The sequence below is a fragment of the Mchenga conophoros genome, linkage group LG22, assembly GCF_057382185.1.
Source record: "Mchenga conophoros isolate Kocher_MC1m ecotype Shallow Benthic linkage group LG22, M_conophoros_male_GT1.1, whole genome shotgun sequence".
In the NCBI taxonomy this organism is placed as follows: Eukaryota; Metazoa; Chordata; class Actinopteri; order Cichliformes; family Cichlidae; genus Mchenga; species Mchenga conophoros.
The window spans coordinates 20682271-20701313 of record NC_140546.1 but is presented as its reverse complement, the minus strand read 5'-3'; the positions used below and the strand labels follow the sequence as shown (position 1 = coordinate 20701313).

General features: G+C 41.8%; 3 protein-coding genes across 3 annotated transcripts; 1 reads left to right on the top strand and 2 right to left on the bottom strand.

The window, feature by feature from the left end:
* Positions 1–2637: 2637 nt before the first annotated feature.
* Positions 2638–7944, bottom strand: snrnp40 (small nuclear ribonucleoprotein 40 (U5)). The gene is made up of 10 exons (XM_085262477.1): positions 7707–7944; positions 5718–5847; positions 5523–5616; positions 5235–5400; positions 4990–5112; positions 4050–4170; positions 3882–3964; positions 3696–3757; positions 3237–3340; positions 2638–3007 (listed from the first exon to the last, which is right to left on the bottom strand). The coding sequence occupies exons 1-10, from the start codon at positions 7815–7817 to the stop codon at positions 2958–2960; spliced, it is 1044 nt and encodes a 347-aa protein (XP_085118603.1). The 5' UTR covers positions 7818–7944; the 3' UTR covers positions 2638–2957.
* Positions 7945–7955: 11 nt separating this feature from the next.
* zcchc17 (zinc finger, CCHC domain containing 17) lies at positions 7956–13405 on the top strand. The gene is made up of 7 exons (XM_085262478.1): positions 7956–8072; positions 9222–9419; positions 11536–11636; positions 11862–11953; positions 12044–12144; positions 12261–12397; positions 12670–13405. Exons 2-7 carry the CDS (start codon positions 9281–9283, stop codon positions 12844–12846), a joined length of 747 nt encoding a protein of 248 aa, XP_085118604.1. The 5' UTR covers positions 7956–8072; positions 9222–9280; the 3' UTR covers positions 12847–13405.
* Positions 13406–15761: 2356 nt separating this feature from the next.
* fabp3 (fatty acid binding protein 3, muscle and heart) lies at positions 15762–18608 on the bottom strand. The gene is made up of 4 exons (XM_085261818.1): positions 18418–18608; positions 16848–17020; positions 16188–16289; positions 15762–16099 (listed from the first exon to the last, which is right to left on the bottom strand). Exons 1-4 carry the CDS (start codon positions 18488–18490, stop codon positions 16046–16048), a joined length of 402 nt encoding a protein of 133 aa, XP_085117944.1. The 5' UTR covers positions 18491–18608; the 3' UTR covers positions 15762–16045.
* Positions 18609–19043: the final 435 nt, after the last annotated feature.

Here is a 19043-nt window from a genome sequence, read left to right as displayed (position 1 = left end):
AATGTTCATCAAGCCCAGAGAACTATTCTTAAAGACTACTTAAAGAAAGAAAGCTGCCTATGAGAGTTCAGGCTGTGCTGAAGAATAAAGGTGGTCATGCTAAATATTGAGCACTCTATTTAGATTCTTTGGAGTACCCCGAGTGAGACCGAATTGAAGTCATGCACTACAGACAGTTAGAAAATTAAATTCTTTTAAATGAATTATGCTGAGGTATTAATAGCTAAAAATGCACTGTCTACAAGTAGTACTGGTCTTACTCGTCTGTGAAATAATGAGTTCATTTCAGGTCTTTGAAAAAACACACACACACAAATGCACACGCAGTTACACAATAGGGCTTTATAAAATATGTAAAGCACACTTTCTCTTAAGAATGGTAAAACCTTTATTAGGAAAACTGCAGCCAATAAGAAAATGCACAGGATAACATAAAAAACAAAGCTGTGTGGGGAGCTAGCAGCCAGTTTATGGTGTTTTCGAACTGCACGCATAATGAATCCCAAACAACTTGGAGTGGATTGTAAAACTGCACCATAAACCTCCAAACCACACATTTAACTTGTACCATTGTACCACTGCATAAGTGATTTGTGAACCCTTTACTGAGATTTCTGCTCTGACGTCTTGTAAAATTATAGACAGTCACAACGGGACCAAACTAATAGCACATTTTTCATGTCTTTATGAAGCCCTGAGATAGACTGGCAACCTGAATACGCTGTTAAGAAAATGGATGGATGTCTTTATTAAACACATTAAGTTACAAGCTGTAAGTCCAAGCTGGAAAGAGTAAGTCAGCATCTATACCTCAGTAATGATTTCTCCAAAAGATACTCCGAACAAGACAAGTTAACAAGATAGGATAACAGATATTAATCCCTTTAAATCCTTGTAAGATAAATGCATGCAAAGTCACAAAGTTAAATCGCAAGTTCCCTAAAAAACATTACAGAGACGAACAAAGCTGGAGACTACAAAACCAACATCCAAAGATGTTTCTGTTCATCAGTCCACAGTAAGAAAACTCTCTACAAACAGCTGAAATTCAGACCTGTTTCTATGCTAAAAGTGCAATCTTCACGTTTAGTTTGGGGTTAGTTTTAGTCTTGTTTTCATTACAATAATAGGCATGATATTTGTCAGGGGAATATTTATTTAAGAAGTTCAGAATTGATATTAAAATATGAAACAGAACACTCTGTAAAGACAGTGGAGTCAGATTGATGTAAACATGGTAAGTGCCAATAAACACATCCACAAAATCCTCTTCAGAGAGATCCTTTTGGTATCCATCAATAGGCTTTGTGCATAATTCTGGTTGAATATTTGACCAAATTTTTAGCAGAATTGGCAAAGTTCATTTAGTTGGTTGGTTTCATGGATTGGACCCAACTTTTAAGATTAATTCACAAATTTTCATGGATTAGTTTATGCATCCGAAAACCAGTTTTGATGTATTTGGGATCATTTTCCTGTTGGTACTTCCAAGTGTAAACTGTCTCCCTGTTGATTTGCGGTGAAGTTGAAGAATTTGCTGGGAGTCCTGTCACTGTGTCCAAAAAAGCTTAATTTTTGTCTCATATGACCCATCAACCTTGTCTCCAGATGGCATTTGGTTTGTCCGCTTTTTTCTTTGTAAGCATGTTATTAGTCCATGTGATGGCAGTTTCCAGTTCTTTGCAGGCTCGAGTTTTTGTGGTTCCTGGGTTATTCCTGAACATCATAACCAACTTCCTGTCACTGAGGGTGACAGTTTGGGTCTTGTCCAGACCTTCACAAAGTGGTAACACATCAGAATTACTTGTACTCACTGATTAACTTGGAACCTGCAGTTGTTTAGAAATGGCTCCAAGAGACCATTCCAACCTGTGTAACTCGACAATTCTCTTTCCTACATCTTCACTGACTTCCTTGGACTTTTCCGTTGTTCTGAATATTAGTCAGTCCAATGAGTGATGTCACACAAATCCTTTTTATAATGGCAAATAGAAACTACCAGTTGTAGTCAAGCACGATCACTAACAAGTTGATAGAATTTGGCCTTTCCACATTAAAAGACATTGCGTAACCTTTAGCAGAGCTTATTAGAAGATTTGGGTGAGTATGTGTGGAGGAGTATGCATACTTTTGGCTCTGTGTGGATTAAAGAAAATAGTAATGCTGTACTATTATTTCACCCTGGAAAAAAGAACAGTTTAAAATCCCAGAATTACCATATCATTTGTGCCCATGATGAGTGAATGTGAACTTCAGATCTGAACCTGAACGGCCCTCACTGAGAGCTGTGGCATGATTAGCAGAGGGTTGCTCAGTGCTAATAATAGAAATCTCCAGGAATTGCAACAGTTTTGTTAGAGGAATGTCAACATGTTCCCAGGTTACATAAGTTAAATAAGAAGGCATCTGATCAAGCTTACTGCTACTAAAGAAAGTTTTCCCAAGAGACGTTATTCACTAACTTTTCTAGATCCCGATTGCTCACTCCCTGTTTATTGTATAAGTTTAACCTGATTGTGTTTATAGTGGTAATTAAATGAAGATTCGATAATTTTTCTGGTTAATCAGTTTAGAAATACTTGTAAAGGCTCCACAAACACAACAAAGCATTTCAGTCAGAAAATAATTTGACAGCTCTTTTTTTTTCTTTTTTCAGAATATTGAAGTTTATTATAAAGCAGTACATCAGAATAAAAAAAGAAGTCGCTGTGGAGGTTCTTGTGCCTGAGCCTAATAATCTTCAAACGCATCCTGAGGTTCTTTTGAAACAGGCTGAAATTACAGAGAGTCCTAGACCACTGTCGAACACCACCCATCCATGTCCAAGGCAGAACACACACACACACACACACACACACACACACACACACACACACACACACACACACACACACACACACACACACACACACACACACACACACACACACACACACACACACACACACACACAGCCCCTACTGAATTTCTCCCATGTACAGACGTTTATCACTGGCACCAGACAGCACTGTGTAGAGAGACAAAGGAGAAAAAAAAAGGATTCGACTTTGATTTTTGTTTAATGTTTCATAAGGAAGCTTAAAGCGACCTAAGCGCCTAACTTAACATAATTCTGGCATACTGACATCCACCTATCCCAATGTGCCTTCAAGTTATCTTAATTAATTCTTGTGTTAATTAAAAAAGTGTATTTTAGGCCTGAAACACATCTTAACCGATGAAGTTAGTTCACTCACCTATAGGCTCCTCTGGGTGGAAGACCACTTCGTTGACCGAGCCTGCGTGACCCGGCAGTTTGTACAGGATCCTGCGTGATGTGGTGTCCCAAATATACACAAACCTGTAAAACATGATGCAGAAAAAAAATGGTGCTTACATTTGAAATCGCCATATGTTAAAAACTGTATATGTCATACAGTCACTCACCACTTCATTAGGTAAACCTGGTCATCTGCTCGTTAATATAAACATCTAATCTAATCTTATTTTTACTGGTAACAAATCACATTTTCGTCACTGCATTTTTCTTAATTATGTCCTTTGCGGGATGCAACGGGACAGAGTTTGCTTTCAGAAATACAGATTCGATGGTGCACTCAGAGTACAGCAGCTAACCTGAAGGTGACTTGAGCCCTTTGTGTTTGTGTGCGAGCTCATATTCATGTACAGTATGAGTCGGTGTATTTGCTTCTCACCTGTCGGCCGAGCCTGCAGCTATCTTACTGCCATCAGTAGACCAGGAGCACCTCATCAGGTTCTGAATGACAGGAAAAGATGAATTAGAAACAAAGCATTACATGTGTGAGCTGCTGAGGTGAAAGACAAAAACGCTTGCAGGACTCCAGCTGTTTGTCACTTCAATGAAGAGGGATATAACTTACCTTTTCAAAGTTGTGAACATTGCCCTGGAAAATCTTCACACATCTTTCCTTGGGAGCAAATGGTCGAACATCCCAAATACGGACTGCACAGAGACACAGGGAGACTTCAAGAACAGGATTCACCCATACAGCCAACCACGTTTATGAGCCAAACATGTCTGATAGTACCTGTGTTATCCATGGAGTTTGAGAGAAGGTATGACCCCTCGGAGCTCAGGCTGAGCCCAGTCACTGAGTCACCGTGTCCGTGCATGTTGTAGATCAGCTTATTCTGCCTCAGATCCCACACCTGCAACAACACAATCAATAACTTTGGGTAGGGTTCCTGCAGAAAAGCCATGCAAAGTCATTCTTGAACATTTTATAAGAGGTGCAAAAGTAAAAAATGATTCACTGCTTTATGGTCTTTGCAGTACCTCAGGGAAACAGCGTCCCAACAGTGGCTAAATACAGAGTAGAAACAACTTTTTCACTTGTATTTAAATGAAAAAAACCCAGCGCTGAGCTACACGTTAGCATCAAACCGCTCCAAACTAAGATAAAACCAAAAGTATTTACGCAATCTTTTGGTCATGTTGCTCCAGAATTTAAGAGCCACAACCACTGGGAAATTATTTTAAAAAAACTAATTATAGTAATTTGTCCTGGATACATTCTAAACTGTGCATGAACTACATGTAAAACCTTAGTTTCACTTTTCAGCCTTGTGTTCTTGAACATGACTAGAGGCTCCCTTTCTTCTAATTGAAAATAGTTATGTATGAAAACCCATTTATATGCCTGTCAAGCATGTAACACTTTGATAGGTGGCAAGGATAAACAGCCCACTCTGGCAAGCTGTGCTGAGTCCATAGGTCCTGCTCGCTTCTGCTAATCAAATTCCATCTTTTTGCCTTCTTTGGCCACAGGCGTCCAAGATAATTATTTGAAATTAAAGCGGCGCCATGAAGTGAAAAATTGGCCCAGCCGAGATTTAATTTCACTAATACACTATGTGTGCTGTGATAATAAAATCCACAGCATAAACAATCTCGTTTTTCAGGATACCCTCGAAAGAACATGGACAAGAAGTTCCATCAGCAGTAACGTGTTTCCAGTGTCATTCTACCTTGATGTCATTGTCGATGCCTCCTGACAGGATCTGATCGCTGGTGTCGTTGAAAGTCACAGCCAGCACCTGGTAGGTGTTCTGGAAAGTGTGGATGGCTCCTTTTTTACGGATGTCCCAGAGCTACAGAGCAGACAGTGACATCAAACAGAAAGCACAATCAGACCTTCATGTTTAATTTTGTGGGACAAAAATGTGGCATCCAGACCTAAAGATGTGGATAAAAATAAAGCTGGAAAACTCACCTTCACTGTCCCGTCGTCACTGCCGGTGCAGATGAGTTGGGGTCCACGGCGAGCTGGGTAGCATGTATTAACGAAGGAAGTGTGGCCCTTCAAGCGCTTGATCCTCTCGCCCGTTTCACTGTCCCAAACACCTACAGTTTTGTCTGTGCTGGCTGAGAACAGCATGCTGAAATGACATAGCAGGAAATAACAGTTAGTTAACCCTTTATAAAGAGCACAGGGTTATTAAGCCCTTAATAGGAAGTGCTGATTGCATGTGTCCTTTGCTAAAGATCTCCACCTACTTACCTGCCATCTGTGTTGTAGTGCAGCTCCATCACTGCTCCACTGTGTCCCTTCAGTGTGGCGTAATTTTCGCAATCTCCATACACGTTCCAGAGCACTGCAGCAAAAAAACACAAAACACCGGTACACACCAAGTTATTCACAGTGAAGAAGTCGTTGCCTCACTGCAGAGATTTACTGGGAGTTTAACTAACTTACATATGAGTCTGTCAAATCCTGAAGAGGCAAGGGTGGCTCCATTGGGGTGAAACTTGCAGCAGTACACCTCACCCTCGTGGCCAGACATTAGCATGATGGGAGCCTGGAGGCTGGAGGTCCGTGGGGGGCCCTATGGGAGACATATACGTGGTTAATACAGAGGTTGAGGTTAAAGAGGGAATTTCAGAAAAAATGTACTGATGTGAGGCTATGACAAGAGGACCTTGCAGTACAGTCAGTGGCATGGGTTTTGATTTATATGGTAACACTTTAAACAATAACTAATACAATGTTTCCCCATTATCAGTTCTTTCTTGATTCCTGATCAGTTTTCTTTGTGGGAACAAAAGCCGGGATCAAAGGCAGCTGTTGGTATAGAAACGTGTCCTGCCAGGTGACCTGGGAGGGTAGATACATCTGGAGGCAGATGATTAAAGGTTTGAGTATCTTGTTTCTAAATATTCAGGTAACTTATCCAGTTTAATCATACTGGATATTTTTAGCTTGTATTTATAATTTATTATAAAATCAGATATGGACTGTGAACGTGGGTCAAAGTGTTGTTGTTGTTTCTTTTATATAATAGTCTCAAAAACAAATGTCAAGGTCATATTTAATGAAATGCTGGTGTTTTAATGCGAATAAAGATGATCTGCAAGGATCATCTACCTCCATCTCAAGCATCCTCCTCTCTCACACCAACCCTCTGCATGACATCCTTCACTACATCAAAGGATCTTCTGTGAGGTCTTCCTCATTTCCTCCATCTTCAACATCCCATCCACTATCCCTCCTCTCCACATGTCCAAACCATCTCAGCCCTCTCTAACTGCTCAATCTGCAATGTCCCTCTGATGAAACTTTGCATGCATCTTTAGTATTGTCCATTCGGGTCCTTCCCAATGTAAATCTGAACGTTTTCAATTTGTCAGAGCCATGATACACCATCCAAACCATACATACAGCAGGTCTCATTACCACCTTCCCTTTCACTCCTGTAGCTGCTCTTCCACAATCCATGGACTGCATCCTGGCTGCACTCTCTTCTTCCCTTATCTAATGCCCCGTCCGTTGCTTTGGATGTTTGAACCCATTTATGTAAACTCATATACCCTCACTGTTACACCTCCCATCAGACTGGAATTTGATGCGTCTCCCTCTCATTCACACACGAGTTCTCTTTTGTGTCTTCTGACTTTCATTCCTCTTCTCTCCACCACATACCTCCACCTCACCAGGCTCTCTTCCCCCTCCTCCCTCCTCTCACTACAGATCGGCTGCAGACATCATAGTCTACCGGCACTCTTGCCTGGCCTCATCTTTCAGCCTCTCCATCAAGGCTGCAAACAAGAAAGGGGCACAGAGCCAAACCCTGACATAATCCTACCCCCACCTTGAATAGTCGAAATGTCAGAGTTAACAGCCAAAGGAATAAAGGTATCTATTTGTTCTACACTGAGATACAAAGTAGGGGTTACCTGGGAGTAACTTCCTGAATTCAGAATAGAAATGGTGGTCAAGATAGTTGATAATGTCTTTTACTTTCTTTATCACCCGTGTTTCTCAGTGTAAACACAAATCTCTTTGCGCGACCCCCGTTATTTTGGAGCTGGTATTATCAATGTTGCTGGGAGTTTCTATCCTTAAAAGATAAAACATTAAACCAGAACACAAAAGAACATTTTCTGTGATCGCTTTAAAAACTCTTTTTAAACAATCGTTTACCCAAATCTAGATGGAGACATTGTAAAAAGCATCAAAGTGAGAGCTAATGCTGTGCTAATTTTATTTGCATGTTTATCTGTCTCGCTGGCAGCCCAGATAATGAACCTAAAATCACCACAAAGGGAAAATGTGACTTTTTTCCAGGCGGCTTTATATATAATTAATGACAAAGCGTACACAGTATAGTGTGGTTACTTGTTCTAAGTGTTTGAGTCTACTTCAGTAGCCACCCCTCCCGGTTGTAGTAACAGCTACCCTCCGTACCGTGGCCACGAGTTGCTGAGACTGCGCCGCCGCTATCAGCTCCGTCCGGGGCCGCTTCACGGCGGAAGGAACCACCGCCATGTCTGCCGCTCTTTTCATAGGCTCAATCATCTTTACAGGACAAAAATCCGCAAAAATTTAAAGCTTTAACGATACAATTTACAAAAAATGAATGGACGTCTTTCATACGAGACGTCGGAGGAAGTAGCACCAACGTATCAACACAGAAGAAGTACTTCCTGTGAGCGCGAGGAATACTATTGGTCGAGGTTTGCAACGGCTAAGATGATTGGTAGATTAGCCGCTCCGCTTGTTGTTGAAACGTTTTGAACCGGATGTAAAATAACCATCGTATCAATCCGAAAGGTAACGCTGATATCATTTTAAAATTATTTTCTCTGAAATTATTGCTGCATGAGGTTATGTTTATTGTTTATTATAAACTAGAACGTTAAGCAGGCACGGGCCCATTTTCTTGTTCATATTTTATTTATTCAATATCTGTTTATTCATTTATTATAGCTCTTTAGTGTGGCTAACATTAGCCGAGGAGCTGCTGTTCCATTCAGCTTTTGTGTTTGAGATAAAAAAGTGAGTCTAATAGGTTTTTATTGCTATCCAAGAGATCCAACACATAGCTGTGAAGCTCATAAAAATCACTTTCGGGTACAAAATATGACACGGCTGAATAGCAAGTCAGCATGCGAGTGGGGGTAAAATAATCAGTGAACATAATAAATTAAATCAATCTCTTTTTAGATTTAGCTTTTGTATACTGTTAGGATCAAATGAACTGTGTTGACATTTGACTTCAGTAAAAAAAATATGTCTTTGTTTTAGCATGAAATTCCATGACTTTTCCTAAAGTGACCCAAAATACACGAAAATTAAAATGTTTAAAAATTCATAGTGTTTGTACAATGAGGCTGTTCTAGGTCGTATCTATTCAGATGGATTTTAGATCCACCGGTGTGGTTCAAATAACAGAAAATTTTGGTTTTAGGGAATTTTAAAATGGTACATTCCATGCATGGAATAATAAATTGGCATAGAAGTATTTATATATTGAGGTCATACAGAGGTCAGAGGGTGCCTTGGCACAAGATCTGAAATAGGATGCCATGATCATGGGGTAGTTAGAACCGTTGCCTTACACCAGGAAAGTTCCTGTTTCAGAACCTGTCAGTGGCCTTTTGGTGTGAAGTTTCCTCTAGGTACTTGGGCTTCTGGCCACACTCCAAAGACATACGTGATTCTAAATTGGCTGTGGATGTGAGGTGAATAAAGTGCTTAAAAGTGCTGCATGAATGTATAGTTAAAATGTGCTTGTAGTCTAAAGTGGTCATAAAGACTAGAAAACTGATGTATAAATTCAAAAACAATGCAAAAATACCCGCCATGTAAGAATGTGACCTACAAATAAACAAATTAGAATTAGTTTATTCTGAGCTAACAGAGTTTAAACTCACTAAGATTAAAACAGAGAGTATAAATGCACCTGATCTGCCATTTCAGGGATTGTGGGAATCCAAGCGCAAGATTCAGTTATTGGAAACCGTGGCTGTTTTGAGACGATGTCCGACCGTGACCGCCGACCATCAGAGCCGGCTGGGCTGGATGGTTTGCCACCACTGTACAGCATTGCCAAAGGAGAGGTGGTTTCAGTGCAAACTTATGGAGCATTTGTTCGACTGCCGGGATACAGGAAGGAAGGTCAGTGAAAAGATTTGATTATTCAGATGAAAAATAAAGAAAAATAGGTTGAAGAAGAAAAAAAACAAAGTGTTGTTTTGTCTGGAGATCTCTTCCTGTTAAAAGGGAGTTCTTCCTTCCTACTGTCACCATGTGCTTGCTCATAGGGGGCAGTAATATTATTGGAGTTTTTCCTTTAAAATTGCAGGTCATTACCTTACAGTACAAAGTGTCTTGAGTCAAACAAAACACTTTATACTGTTATACTTGTTGTTGTGAATTGGTACTATGTAAATAAACCTGAAAACAACAAAACCCTTAAAAAAGGACATACATGTAAGTATAGTAGGTAAGCCTGCCCTAATTATTGTAGCGTCTTTACTTTACAATGGGTGGCTGTAGCTCACAGGTCATCTACTGATCGGAAGGTTGGTGGTTCGATCCCTGGCTCCTCCAGTCTGCATGCCAAGTATCCTTGGGCAAGATACTAACCCCAAGCTGCTCTCCGATGCATCCATCGGCTCTAAACTGTAGACTCAGTTTAGAGTCAGTGCTTGGGAGAATGGGTGTGATTGGGTGAATGTGGCATGTTGTATACAGCACTTTGAGGACTCCTGGAGAGTAGAAAAGCTATATAAGAATCAGTCCATTTACCATTTACAATACAAAGTACCTTGAGGTGACTGCTGGTATGATTTGGTGCTATATAAAATTGAATTGAATTGAATTAGTGTACTGTCTCACTGTGTGTAAGAAGACAAGGCTGAAAGACTTCAAAGACACAGGTCAAAGTAAGATATTTCACATTCTTGTTATGTTTAAAAAAAATTGTTCTTTTTGGCTTATTAGCACAATCATAGTTTCTTCTATTATAATTCATTTGTGTTATCTTCATAGCAACAGAAATTGAAGATGTGTGTGTACAGACAGGAGGTGTGGGAGGATGGTTGGGCGGGGTTGATAAGAAGTGGGACACGTTGATGAAGTGGGATGACTCGTATCTATATTTACACTTGGGTTACCTCTTTGATAATGAAGTATGATTTATTGTGGCTTGGCCTTGACCTACATGTCCAGTTAAACAGCAGCTTTTCATTTTCACCACCGGAGGGCGAACCGAACAACTTGTGCTCACACATTCATAACCTGTAGCCTAAAAAATGATTTGGAGAGAACTTGTATGCTTTATTTAAATTACAGTCCCTTTGAAGTGAGAGTCAGTTAAAGTGGTTTGAAGTAGATGTAATGATTAAGCACAGTTATATGATTTAGTTGGTCAAATGTTATTGAAGCTTGATAACAGCTGGAAATAAGTTTGATTCTTAATTTAGTATTTGGGTTTTCATTTGTCATCCAACACGTATTCATGTGTCAACCTTTTCTGTAGGTCATGAATGCTCACCATGAAGTGCTGTACAAAAGTCTTGAGCCACTCCTTATTTCTTTATGTTTTGCTGAAAATGGGTGCAGTGATTTATTCAAACCTGTGCAAACATGAATGGAAATACAGAGTTTGTACAATTCTAATGAGCTCAAAAGTTAATATTTGTTATAACCACATTTATATTTCACAACATAGTCTTAACTCTGTTACCTAACTTTCTTTAGGTAGTCTTCAGGAATAGTTCTCCAGGCTTTTTGAAGGACATTCAAAGCTCCTCTTTGGATGTTGGCTGCTGTTTGTTCCATTCTCCCACACTGTTTCAATAATGCTGAAATCTGAGCTCATGGGAGGCTAATCCATGACTGGTATAATGGTTATGCATTATAAGTTTTTCTATCTGGGTATGCTTTTGCTGCATTGGTATCATGTTTTACAGATGGTTGTAGACACTCTTGTATTTTCTCATGACCTTCTCTGTACATATTGACAACGATATGAACAAAAAAAAAAAAAAATTTTGGATTCATAACTTAATAAGACCTGTTGCAACTGATTTTCAATCCACTTCTTGTGTAATGTGGCATTTGGCCTTCAGAAAAGGCTGAAGAACTGTTGTTCAAGACCGTTTTATAAATTACGAAAGAAAGTCTGGTTCCAAATATAAAGACATGAGGGTTTGCTTAAGACTTTTGAAAGTATTAATGTATTTTAGGTGATATCTAAGTAAATGAGATTTGTCCTTTGCTTTCACAGGTCTGGTACATGTGAGTGAGATGTCAGCTTCCCGGGTGGAGAACGCTTCAGAAATTGTGGATGTGGGAGAACATGTGTGGATTAAAGTCATAGGGAGAGAGGTAACAATATCACACGTGTTTTGGACAACATTTGTTAAATGAAGGTATTCTTCAACTCCAAACCCCAGAAAGGCTGCATTAAAAGCCCTCCTTTACCCTTAAACCTGAAAAGGTGTCAGAAACTGCCACTCCAGTGGGCTCAAACTCAACCTGGTTCTCATAAAGATAGTCACAGAAGTGCACACACAGAGCAGAAAGTTTACAGCTTCTTCCTCTGCTCATCAGGTTCAGGGTGACAAGGTGAAGCTGTCTTTCTCCATGAAAGCTGTCAATCAGGGAACAGGGCGGGACTTGGACCCCAACAATGTTATGGCAGAGTAAGTGCTTACGGATTCATTGTGTGTGTTTTCATGTGTCTGAACAGGTGTGTGTGTGTGTTGTTAACATCTGTGTGTGTGTGTTTATAGGCAGGATTCAAGGCGGCGTAAGCAGTTTAGAGACCAAACCAGCAACAGGATCACGCTGGAGGCTGTGCTCAACACAACGTGTTCAAAGTGCGGCTGCAAGGGTGAGGTGACATCATGAGTCATGTAATGTGTCGAAGAGACTGTGCTTGTTTCACACAGATGGCAGATTTGTTTGAATTCACACTGCAGTTGTTAAATAAATTGTTACTCTCTTCAGGTCACTTTACAAAGGACTGTTTCTCTGCTCCTGGCCTGCAGTACGCTCTCTTGCCTGAAGAGGACGATGAAGAGCCACAGCAGCAACCATCTACAGCCGCACAACATCAAGATTCAGACAAAAAGAAGAAAAAGAAGGTGACAATGTGACCTTTAAAGCCCTGCGCAGCTCTCGCTTCCTTTTCCGCTCTACCTTTCCTTTGCTGATTCTTTCTTTCTCTTTTTCATCTGATGCAACAACCCCCACATGTCTCTCTGCATGACATGCGGTTGTGACCACATTGGGAGTCTGTTGCCTGGAAAAATGATTTTTGTGCTGATTTAAGAGGAACATACTTCAGTGTTTGGGTTTTGAGGTATTGAAACTGCTTTTTTGTGCAACTTCTTTGTTTTTAACGCCTATTCTCCAGGAAAAGAAAGCAAAGAAGAAGAGTAAGAAAAGGGAGAGGAAGGAGTCTGAGAGCGACAGCAGCAGCAGCAGCAGCAGTGAATGTAAATCCAAGAGGAGGCGGCAAGAACACGAGCGTGACAGAGATGACAAGAAGAAGAAGAAACACAAAAAGCACAAATCGCACAAACACAGCTGAGACAAACACAGGGTGAACGTGGTTGGCAGCAGACTGAGAGAAAGACTTCCAGCTTTAATATCTAAACCTTCATTCACTGTCTGTCAAGTTCAAAACTTGAAGGGAAGTGCTGTAAATACAAACATGTGATAATCTCCACTTGTCCTGAAGTTACCCCTCCATAAAGGGAGGAGTCTGCCACACTGTGTAATCAGATAGGTGCAATCGATATGGCGGCAAGTGGCTATCCCTTTCCAAAACCCCGATATTGTTTACAGCTGTTTAGGATCTGGGAAATCCATTATACACAAGCGAGAGGGTAAAAAAGGAGAAGGGAGACACGCACGCACATACACAAGAAATAGTTAAGACATAAACAGGAAGTGTAAGGCACCACAAATGAGCTTTAGAGTAGTGTAATAACACGATAGCCTGAGGTTGTCTGCTGGTTTTGTTTTGTTTTTTTGTGCGTGTTTGCGAGTCTCACCTCGAGGAGACTCTTTAAAGTACACCCAGCCGTCTTCCTGCATGTCCACTGTTTGCTCCATTAAAACTATTTTTATCTGTAAAGGTAACAAAATGTCTCACGATCTCTTTGTTCAAGGACCTTGAACTCCTAATGTTGCCGTCCTTGGAGGACCAAAACACATGTACACGCACACGCAGTAGAATTTTTCAAGCTCTGGTCCACCCATAACCAGTTAATGTTTTAAAGCCTGGACAGGCGCCCCTACACAGCATAGAGCCCAGGTTATGTCACGCAAGTTTTTGTTTTTTATCAGGGTTAGAGGCCCAACATCTTGTTTCTTCTTCTCTGCTGCTTTGACCCAATTTCAAGCTTCTGCTTGTGAGGCTGCTGAGTGAGATCGCTTCCAGCTGCGGCGGTTTGAAACGGCTCCAGTGCGATCCACCGTCAGCGGGTTTAGTTTACCGCTTAATCTCAAAAATGTTCTCTATTTCTTTTCCTTTCTCTGCTCTGACAGTCGTATGAGACACTCGGCATGACTGCACACCCAGACGTGTTGCATTAATACACATACCTGGATTACAACTGCAGTAAACTGTGGATTCTGCATTCATTTACAATGAACTGCAGGCTTTAATTTTAACCTTGGGTTGATCTTATGTTGTTTTTTTTCTGTGCAGAGTGTACCTGGAATAGGTGACACATTATGTTTTAAGATGTTAAATGATTTGGAAAAAGATTGTTTAAAGGCAGCTAGAGGAAACTTTTTTTTTTTAAATAAAAACCTTGTGTTTTAGAGTTATTATCGCATTTTTATTAGTTCTTATTCTTGATTTTCAATCCAGTGTAGTTCTGAAGTAATTAGCAGACACTTTGATGTCTGATCCTGATTGCACAGTGTATCTGTCGACGGCTGTTCCTCTTGACTGTTCCCTCCCTGTTTTACAGCACGGAGTTGTTATCTGTAAATTTGTCTGAGAACACATTTGAGCTCCAGATGTCAGTTTTCAAACTAGCCGTGAAAAGATTTTCAAGCACGAGCCGAATGATTGTGACACATTGGTCGTTATCGTTTGCTCAAATTGGAATTACTAGTATGATCCAGGTACTGTATCAGCCTTGTGATGTTTCAAATCCACAAAGCACTGAGCACTATGACTGTATAGTTTATACAGTGTGCTACGCTGCACATGCACTGTACATACCTATATATGATATATGTGTTTGGGTTAGTATCATAAAATGAAAAACAGCCCTGTGAGTGAGCATAGTAAAAAAGCTGTTCTGCAGAAATGTAGTAAAAATCCAAAGTTTGAAAATGTAAATGTAAAGTTATTTATTTAAGGGCTCCAGCGTGATTAGTTTTGCATGAGCTTTGCATAAAATCAACTGTGCTCTGTTCAGGAGCTGTGAAGCCACATCAACATGGTGTCATGGCGACGTGAAGAAAATTCAGACCAGGTTTACCCTGCAAGAGGACCTCTCACACCTGTATGTTAGTGGCTCAAACTCTGTCACTTAGTGCTCAGAGCTGCCTTAATTCTTCTTGGCAGAGATTCAACAAGGTCCTGGAAACAGCTTTTCTGCTCATTTGCTTTGTTTGTGTTTACTCTGCAAAATTTTCAACACACTGCAGGTACAGTGCGCAAAAACAGCCGCATCCATAATCTCTACCCTTACTCCATCCATTCGTTCCTCAACCATTTCAGCTCCGGGTAACTTTAGGAGGCAGTCGCAGCAGGAGGTGGCCTGGGCTCCTCCTCCGCCCTTTCACCCCTTTACCCTGCATTTAGTTGGCAGTGCGTCACTAGCACATGACACCAGTGTACCCCGGGAAGGAATGATATGAATTTAGACAGCACATGCACAGGCCTAATTCAAGTACAGGACATAACATTATCCACACAAGTACAAGCTTTACCTCAACTTTCCTTTAACCTCACCAGGGCAAAGGCAAGATCCACACTCATCTGTGCACACACACAGGAGCTGCTAAGAGGCTATAATTAACCTCCATGTGAGTCCCTCTAAAGCCCACTGTGATGGAAAATGTGGTCACACATCTCGAGTCTATAGTTGTGTTGGACTACTGAACTCTTCAACCCTCCTGTTTAAAAGTACAGCTCAGATTGGAACAATTTCACGCTCAATCCGCCTCGAATACAGCCCTGAATGCACGAGATCAACCTCGCAATCAGCCTCCCCGAATAAAGCTTTAAATTGATCATTTAGATCCCAGATCAGTTTTTCCTGAGCAACGTTTCTTGTACCTCTGGGCTACGGACCGTCATTAAAACAAAGAAAAACACATCCAGGGAGCATTTTTTTTCCTCCAGTCTGTCCATCAGTGTAGACACTTTTATTTGAAACGTATCAGAACTCCACAGGAAAACTTTTCAAACACTTTTCCAGGCAACATGTTCTTCCAGGCCACATTCTTAAAAAAGAGAAGAAATGCAGACCTGGAGTCTTACAGAGAAACAAACATCAAAAAAATTGATGGAATTTATTCATTGTTTCTTACAGTAGAATGAACAACGTATAAAGGAGGTGGGGAGGAAGAAAAGGAGTCGGAGGTCACAGTCAATACTAAATTAATACTAAAAGGGACAATGACGGGGGTCGATAGCAGCCATATGAGGAGGTGGGGTTGTTTTTCTTTTTGGCCTGTTTTGAAGAAGTGTTAAGGAGTCTGGGATGCGGGATTTTAGTTGATGCAGGTAGCTGCTGAAATGTTGTGGGATTTCTTTTTCTTTACTCTGCCTTCTCGTAGCGACGCGTGCAAACAACCTCTCCGAGTTTGAGTGTCTGTTTGAAGAGAGAAGAGAAGTTACATACACATACATACAGAAGTTACATTTGAATTATTCTTTTTTTGGGGGGGTGGGTTACTGACCAGCAAGAGAACGTTGCCGTTGACTTCCCTGACCAGGCTGGTCTCCTTTTCGTCCCACCGCTGAATGTGCACCAGCTTCCCGTCCTCTATCTTGACAATAGACTGGCGGGGAGCAGAAACGAGAGTCAGACACACATCCAGCGAGCGAGTGAGGATCATTTAAATCAGTGGTTCGGCTTTCTGTTATTTCATTGTGCGCTTCACCATTGCGCACAATGAAACTGTGCAATCAGAGAGGACGACAACGACTTGTTGGGTAATTCATGTGCTCGTGCAACAGCCCACAGAGACATCAGTCTGAATGTGAGCTCGCAATAGCCACAGCTTCTTGCCATCAGCAAACACTCTGCAGTATACATTTAGTTAAAGTGTATGCTCCTTGCTCCTTTCCCCCGTAACGTTCCCTTTAAACGCTACCGCGCACTCAACTTTATCTCTTTCCCAAAGCTTTATGTCATCCCATCACGACTGTTTCCACGGCGATCCATCAGCCTGTGCACTTTAATTATCACACCATATTTCTGTATGGTTACTTCTCCAGTGTGCAGGGAGGTTCCAGCAGACTTCTCCTTACCTCATACGAAGCCTGCTTAAAACCTCTTTCATAAAAGGCTAAATGCAAGGTTTTGCATTGTTCAAATTGGACCTTTGACCTCTCACCTTGACCTTCCTGTCGTCGGCGGTTGTCTCGTCGAACTCCTTTCCCAGCGTGAAGCTGAGCTCTGTGTTTTTCATGGTACTCTGAGTCTTCAGCGTCACCGTGTCGCCGTCCACTGAGATGATGGTGGTGGGCTTGGTGAGGTTGGCCACTTTCCGTGTAGCGAAGCCCACGCCTGTGTAACAACACAAATTTAAAACAACCAGGTAAGTCAGGTGAGGTGTGCTGAGGGTGGATTATCCCCGTGGGAAATAAACAAGTCTAAAGGTGAGGCAGAGACTCAACCTGTTTCTCTGCCGCTGGCACTGATCCTCTCACATAGGGGCAAAGGTTGTACCAGTGTATCAAGCAGATGTTGAGATATTCTAACCCGACTTAAAGGAAACGTCCTGGGAGTGTTTACAGATACCGAAAGGAATATGTTGTTGCACATCCAGAGCAAAAGCTGTTGGTTTGCCCCCGGGCTGCCCTTCATCTGACATGCCCTCTAATCTCTCCTTTATCAGCCACTTAAGCGTGCTGCACGTTCTTCAAACACTGCAGAGTCCCTCCGACCTGGGAGAGTGCCTGTTTGGGCGTGTGTGTGTGCAAATTATTACCTGCTTTCCTGGTGTGCGTTTGTGTGTGTATGAGGGATTGAGTGAATTTGTTTCTCTGGGTAAACGTGATTCGCACCATTTCTTTTACTGAAGGGAAAAAATCTGTTTCTGTTTGAAGTTAACAACCCAATTCATTTACAGCAGCGACATTCCCATAGCACATGTGTGTGTAGATGCCTCATCGATTAAAAGGACTGGGGTTAGAGGTTAAAGGGCGTCTGCTTGTTACCGTGATCAGAGGAAATACGTCGATGGTGATGTGGCTCTACACAGCTGTAAAACAAACTCCATCCACCTGCCTCCATTCCACGCTCCACAGCCATGTGTGTGCCAGGAGCCAAACTATATCTCCATGTTCCCGTCCCACCAGCTCCTCCTTCCAGCTTGATATTCGGCTCCTCCCATGACCTCACACAATGAACAGCTTTCAGCGAAGGTCACCCACATTATACTACACTGTGTGTGTCTGTGTGTATGAATGCCATTCAGTGATTCCCACAGTGGGGCTGATTTTTTTTTTCTTCACTCAAAAAAGAAAAGGGGGGGGGGGGGTCCTCCCTCCTTTCCAGCACTTGGCCCATGTGGTCAGCCACGATTCCTCTTTTTCCTCCCTCCCTCTGGTGCCCATCTTCTCCTGCTGTATTTCTGTTCCCAACCTACGCTTCGCTCCACCCTTTACTCTACAGCCTACCCCTTTATTTCTCCATTTGAAGCCTCCCTTATTTGCTCCCATGATTGATCATTTTTTCCCACACCCTGTATCAACAAGCTACTTAAAACAGTTTACATATGAAACACACCTTATACCATTCAGCTCGCCTCAAACCCGTCTCAACATGCGCTCGCTTGCAGCACTGGCACTACTGCTGCATCCTCTGTTTCACACGCATGCGCGCACACTCCCCTGCGCAATGTGCATGCATTAAAAAAAAAAACAGAAGAAGAAAGAAATAGAAATACACGGAACACTTACCCAGCTCTTTCATGTAATCATCAAATTTATCGCTCTCCTTGAGGAGCCATGTGCCAACGAAAGCATCGACCATGTCTGCAGCGGTGCGGAGGAATGAGGGCGAGAGAGAAAGACGGTGTGTGTGAGTGAGTGTGTGTGTGAGGGAGAGAGAGAGGCGGCAAAGCAGGGGAGCGTCAGAATGAGAGACGAGAGAAAGAGACAGGGGGAGTAATGTAAAGCACCACCAGCTTTGCTGTGATCTTACTGGCTGAATGTACCGGCTGTTCGTGATGTCATCAGTCTGTGTCACCCACAGACTGCCGGGCGGGGGATGGGGAGGAGAGGGGGGAGCAAAAAGAGAACACGTGATAGCCTTGGTTTTGTCAAAGTGATCGCCATGCAAATAAATTGTGTTTGAATTGCTTGAAAGGTTTGTTTGCATCTGCTTTCTGTTCGTATTATCAGCCATAATAAAGAGGATCAGAGAGGGCTTTAGTAGAGAAATCAAAGAAGAGGGAGAAAGGGCAGAGTGGAGAAGTCAATGGGGAGGAGGTGGAGGAGTACGAGGAGGTGAGCCTGAGGGAAAAGAGGCCCACCATTGAGTCTTTTTTTTTTTTTTTTTTGCAGCTGTTGGTTGTAAATGTCGT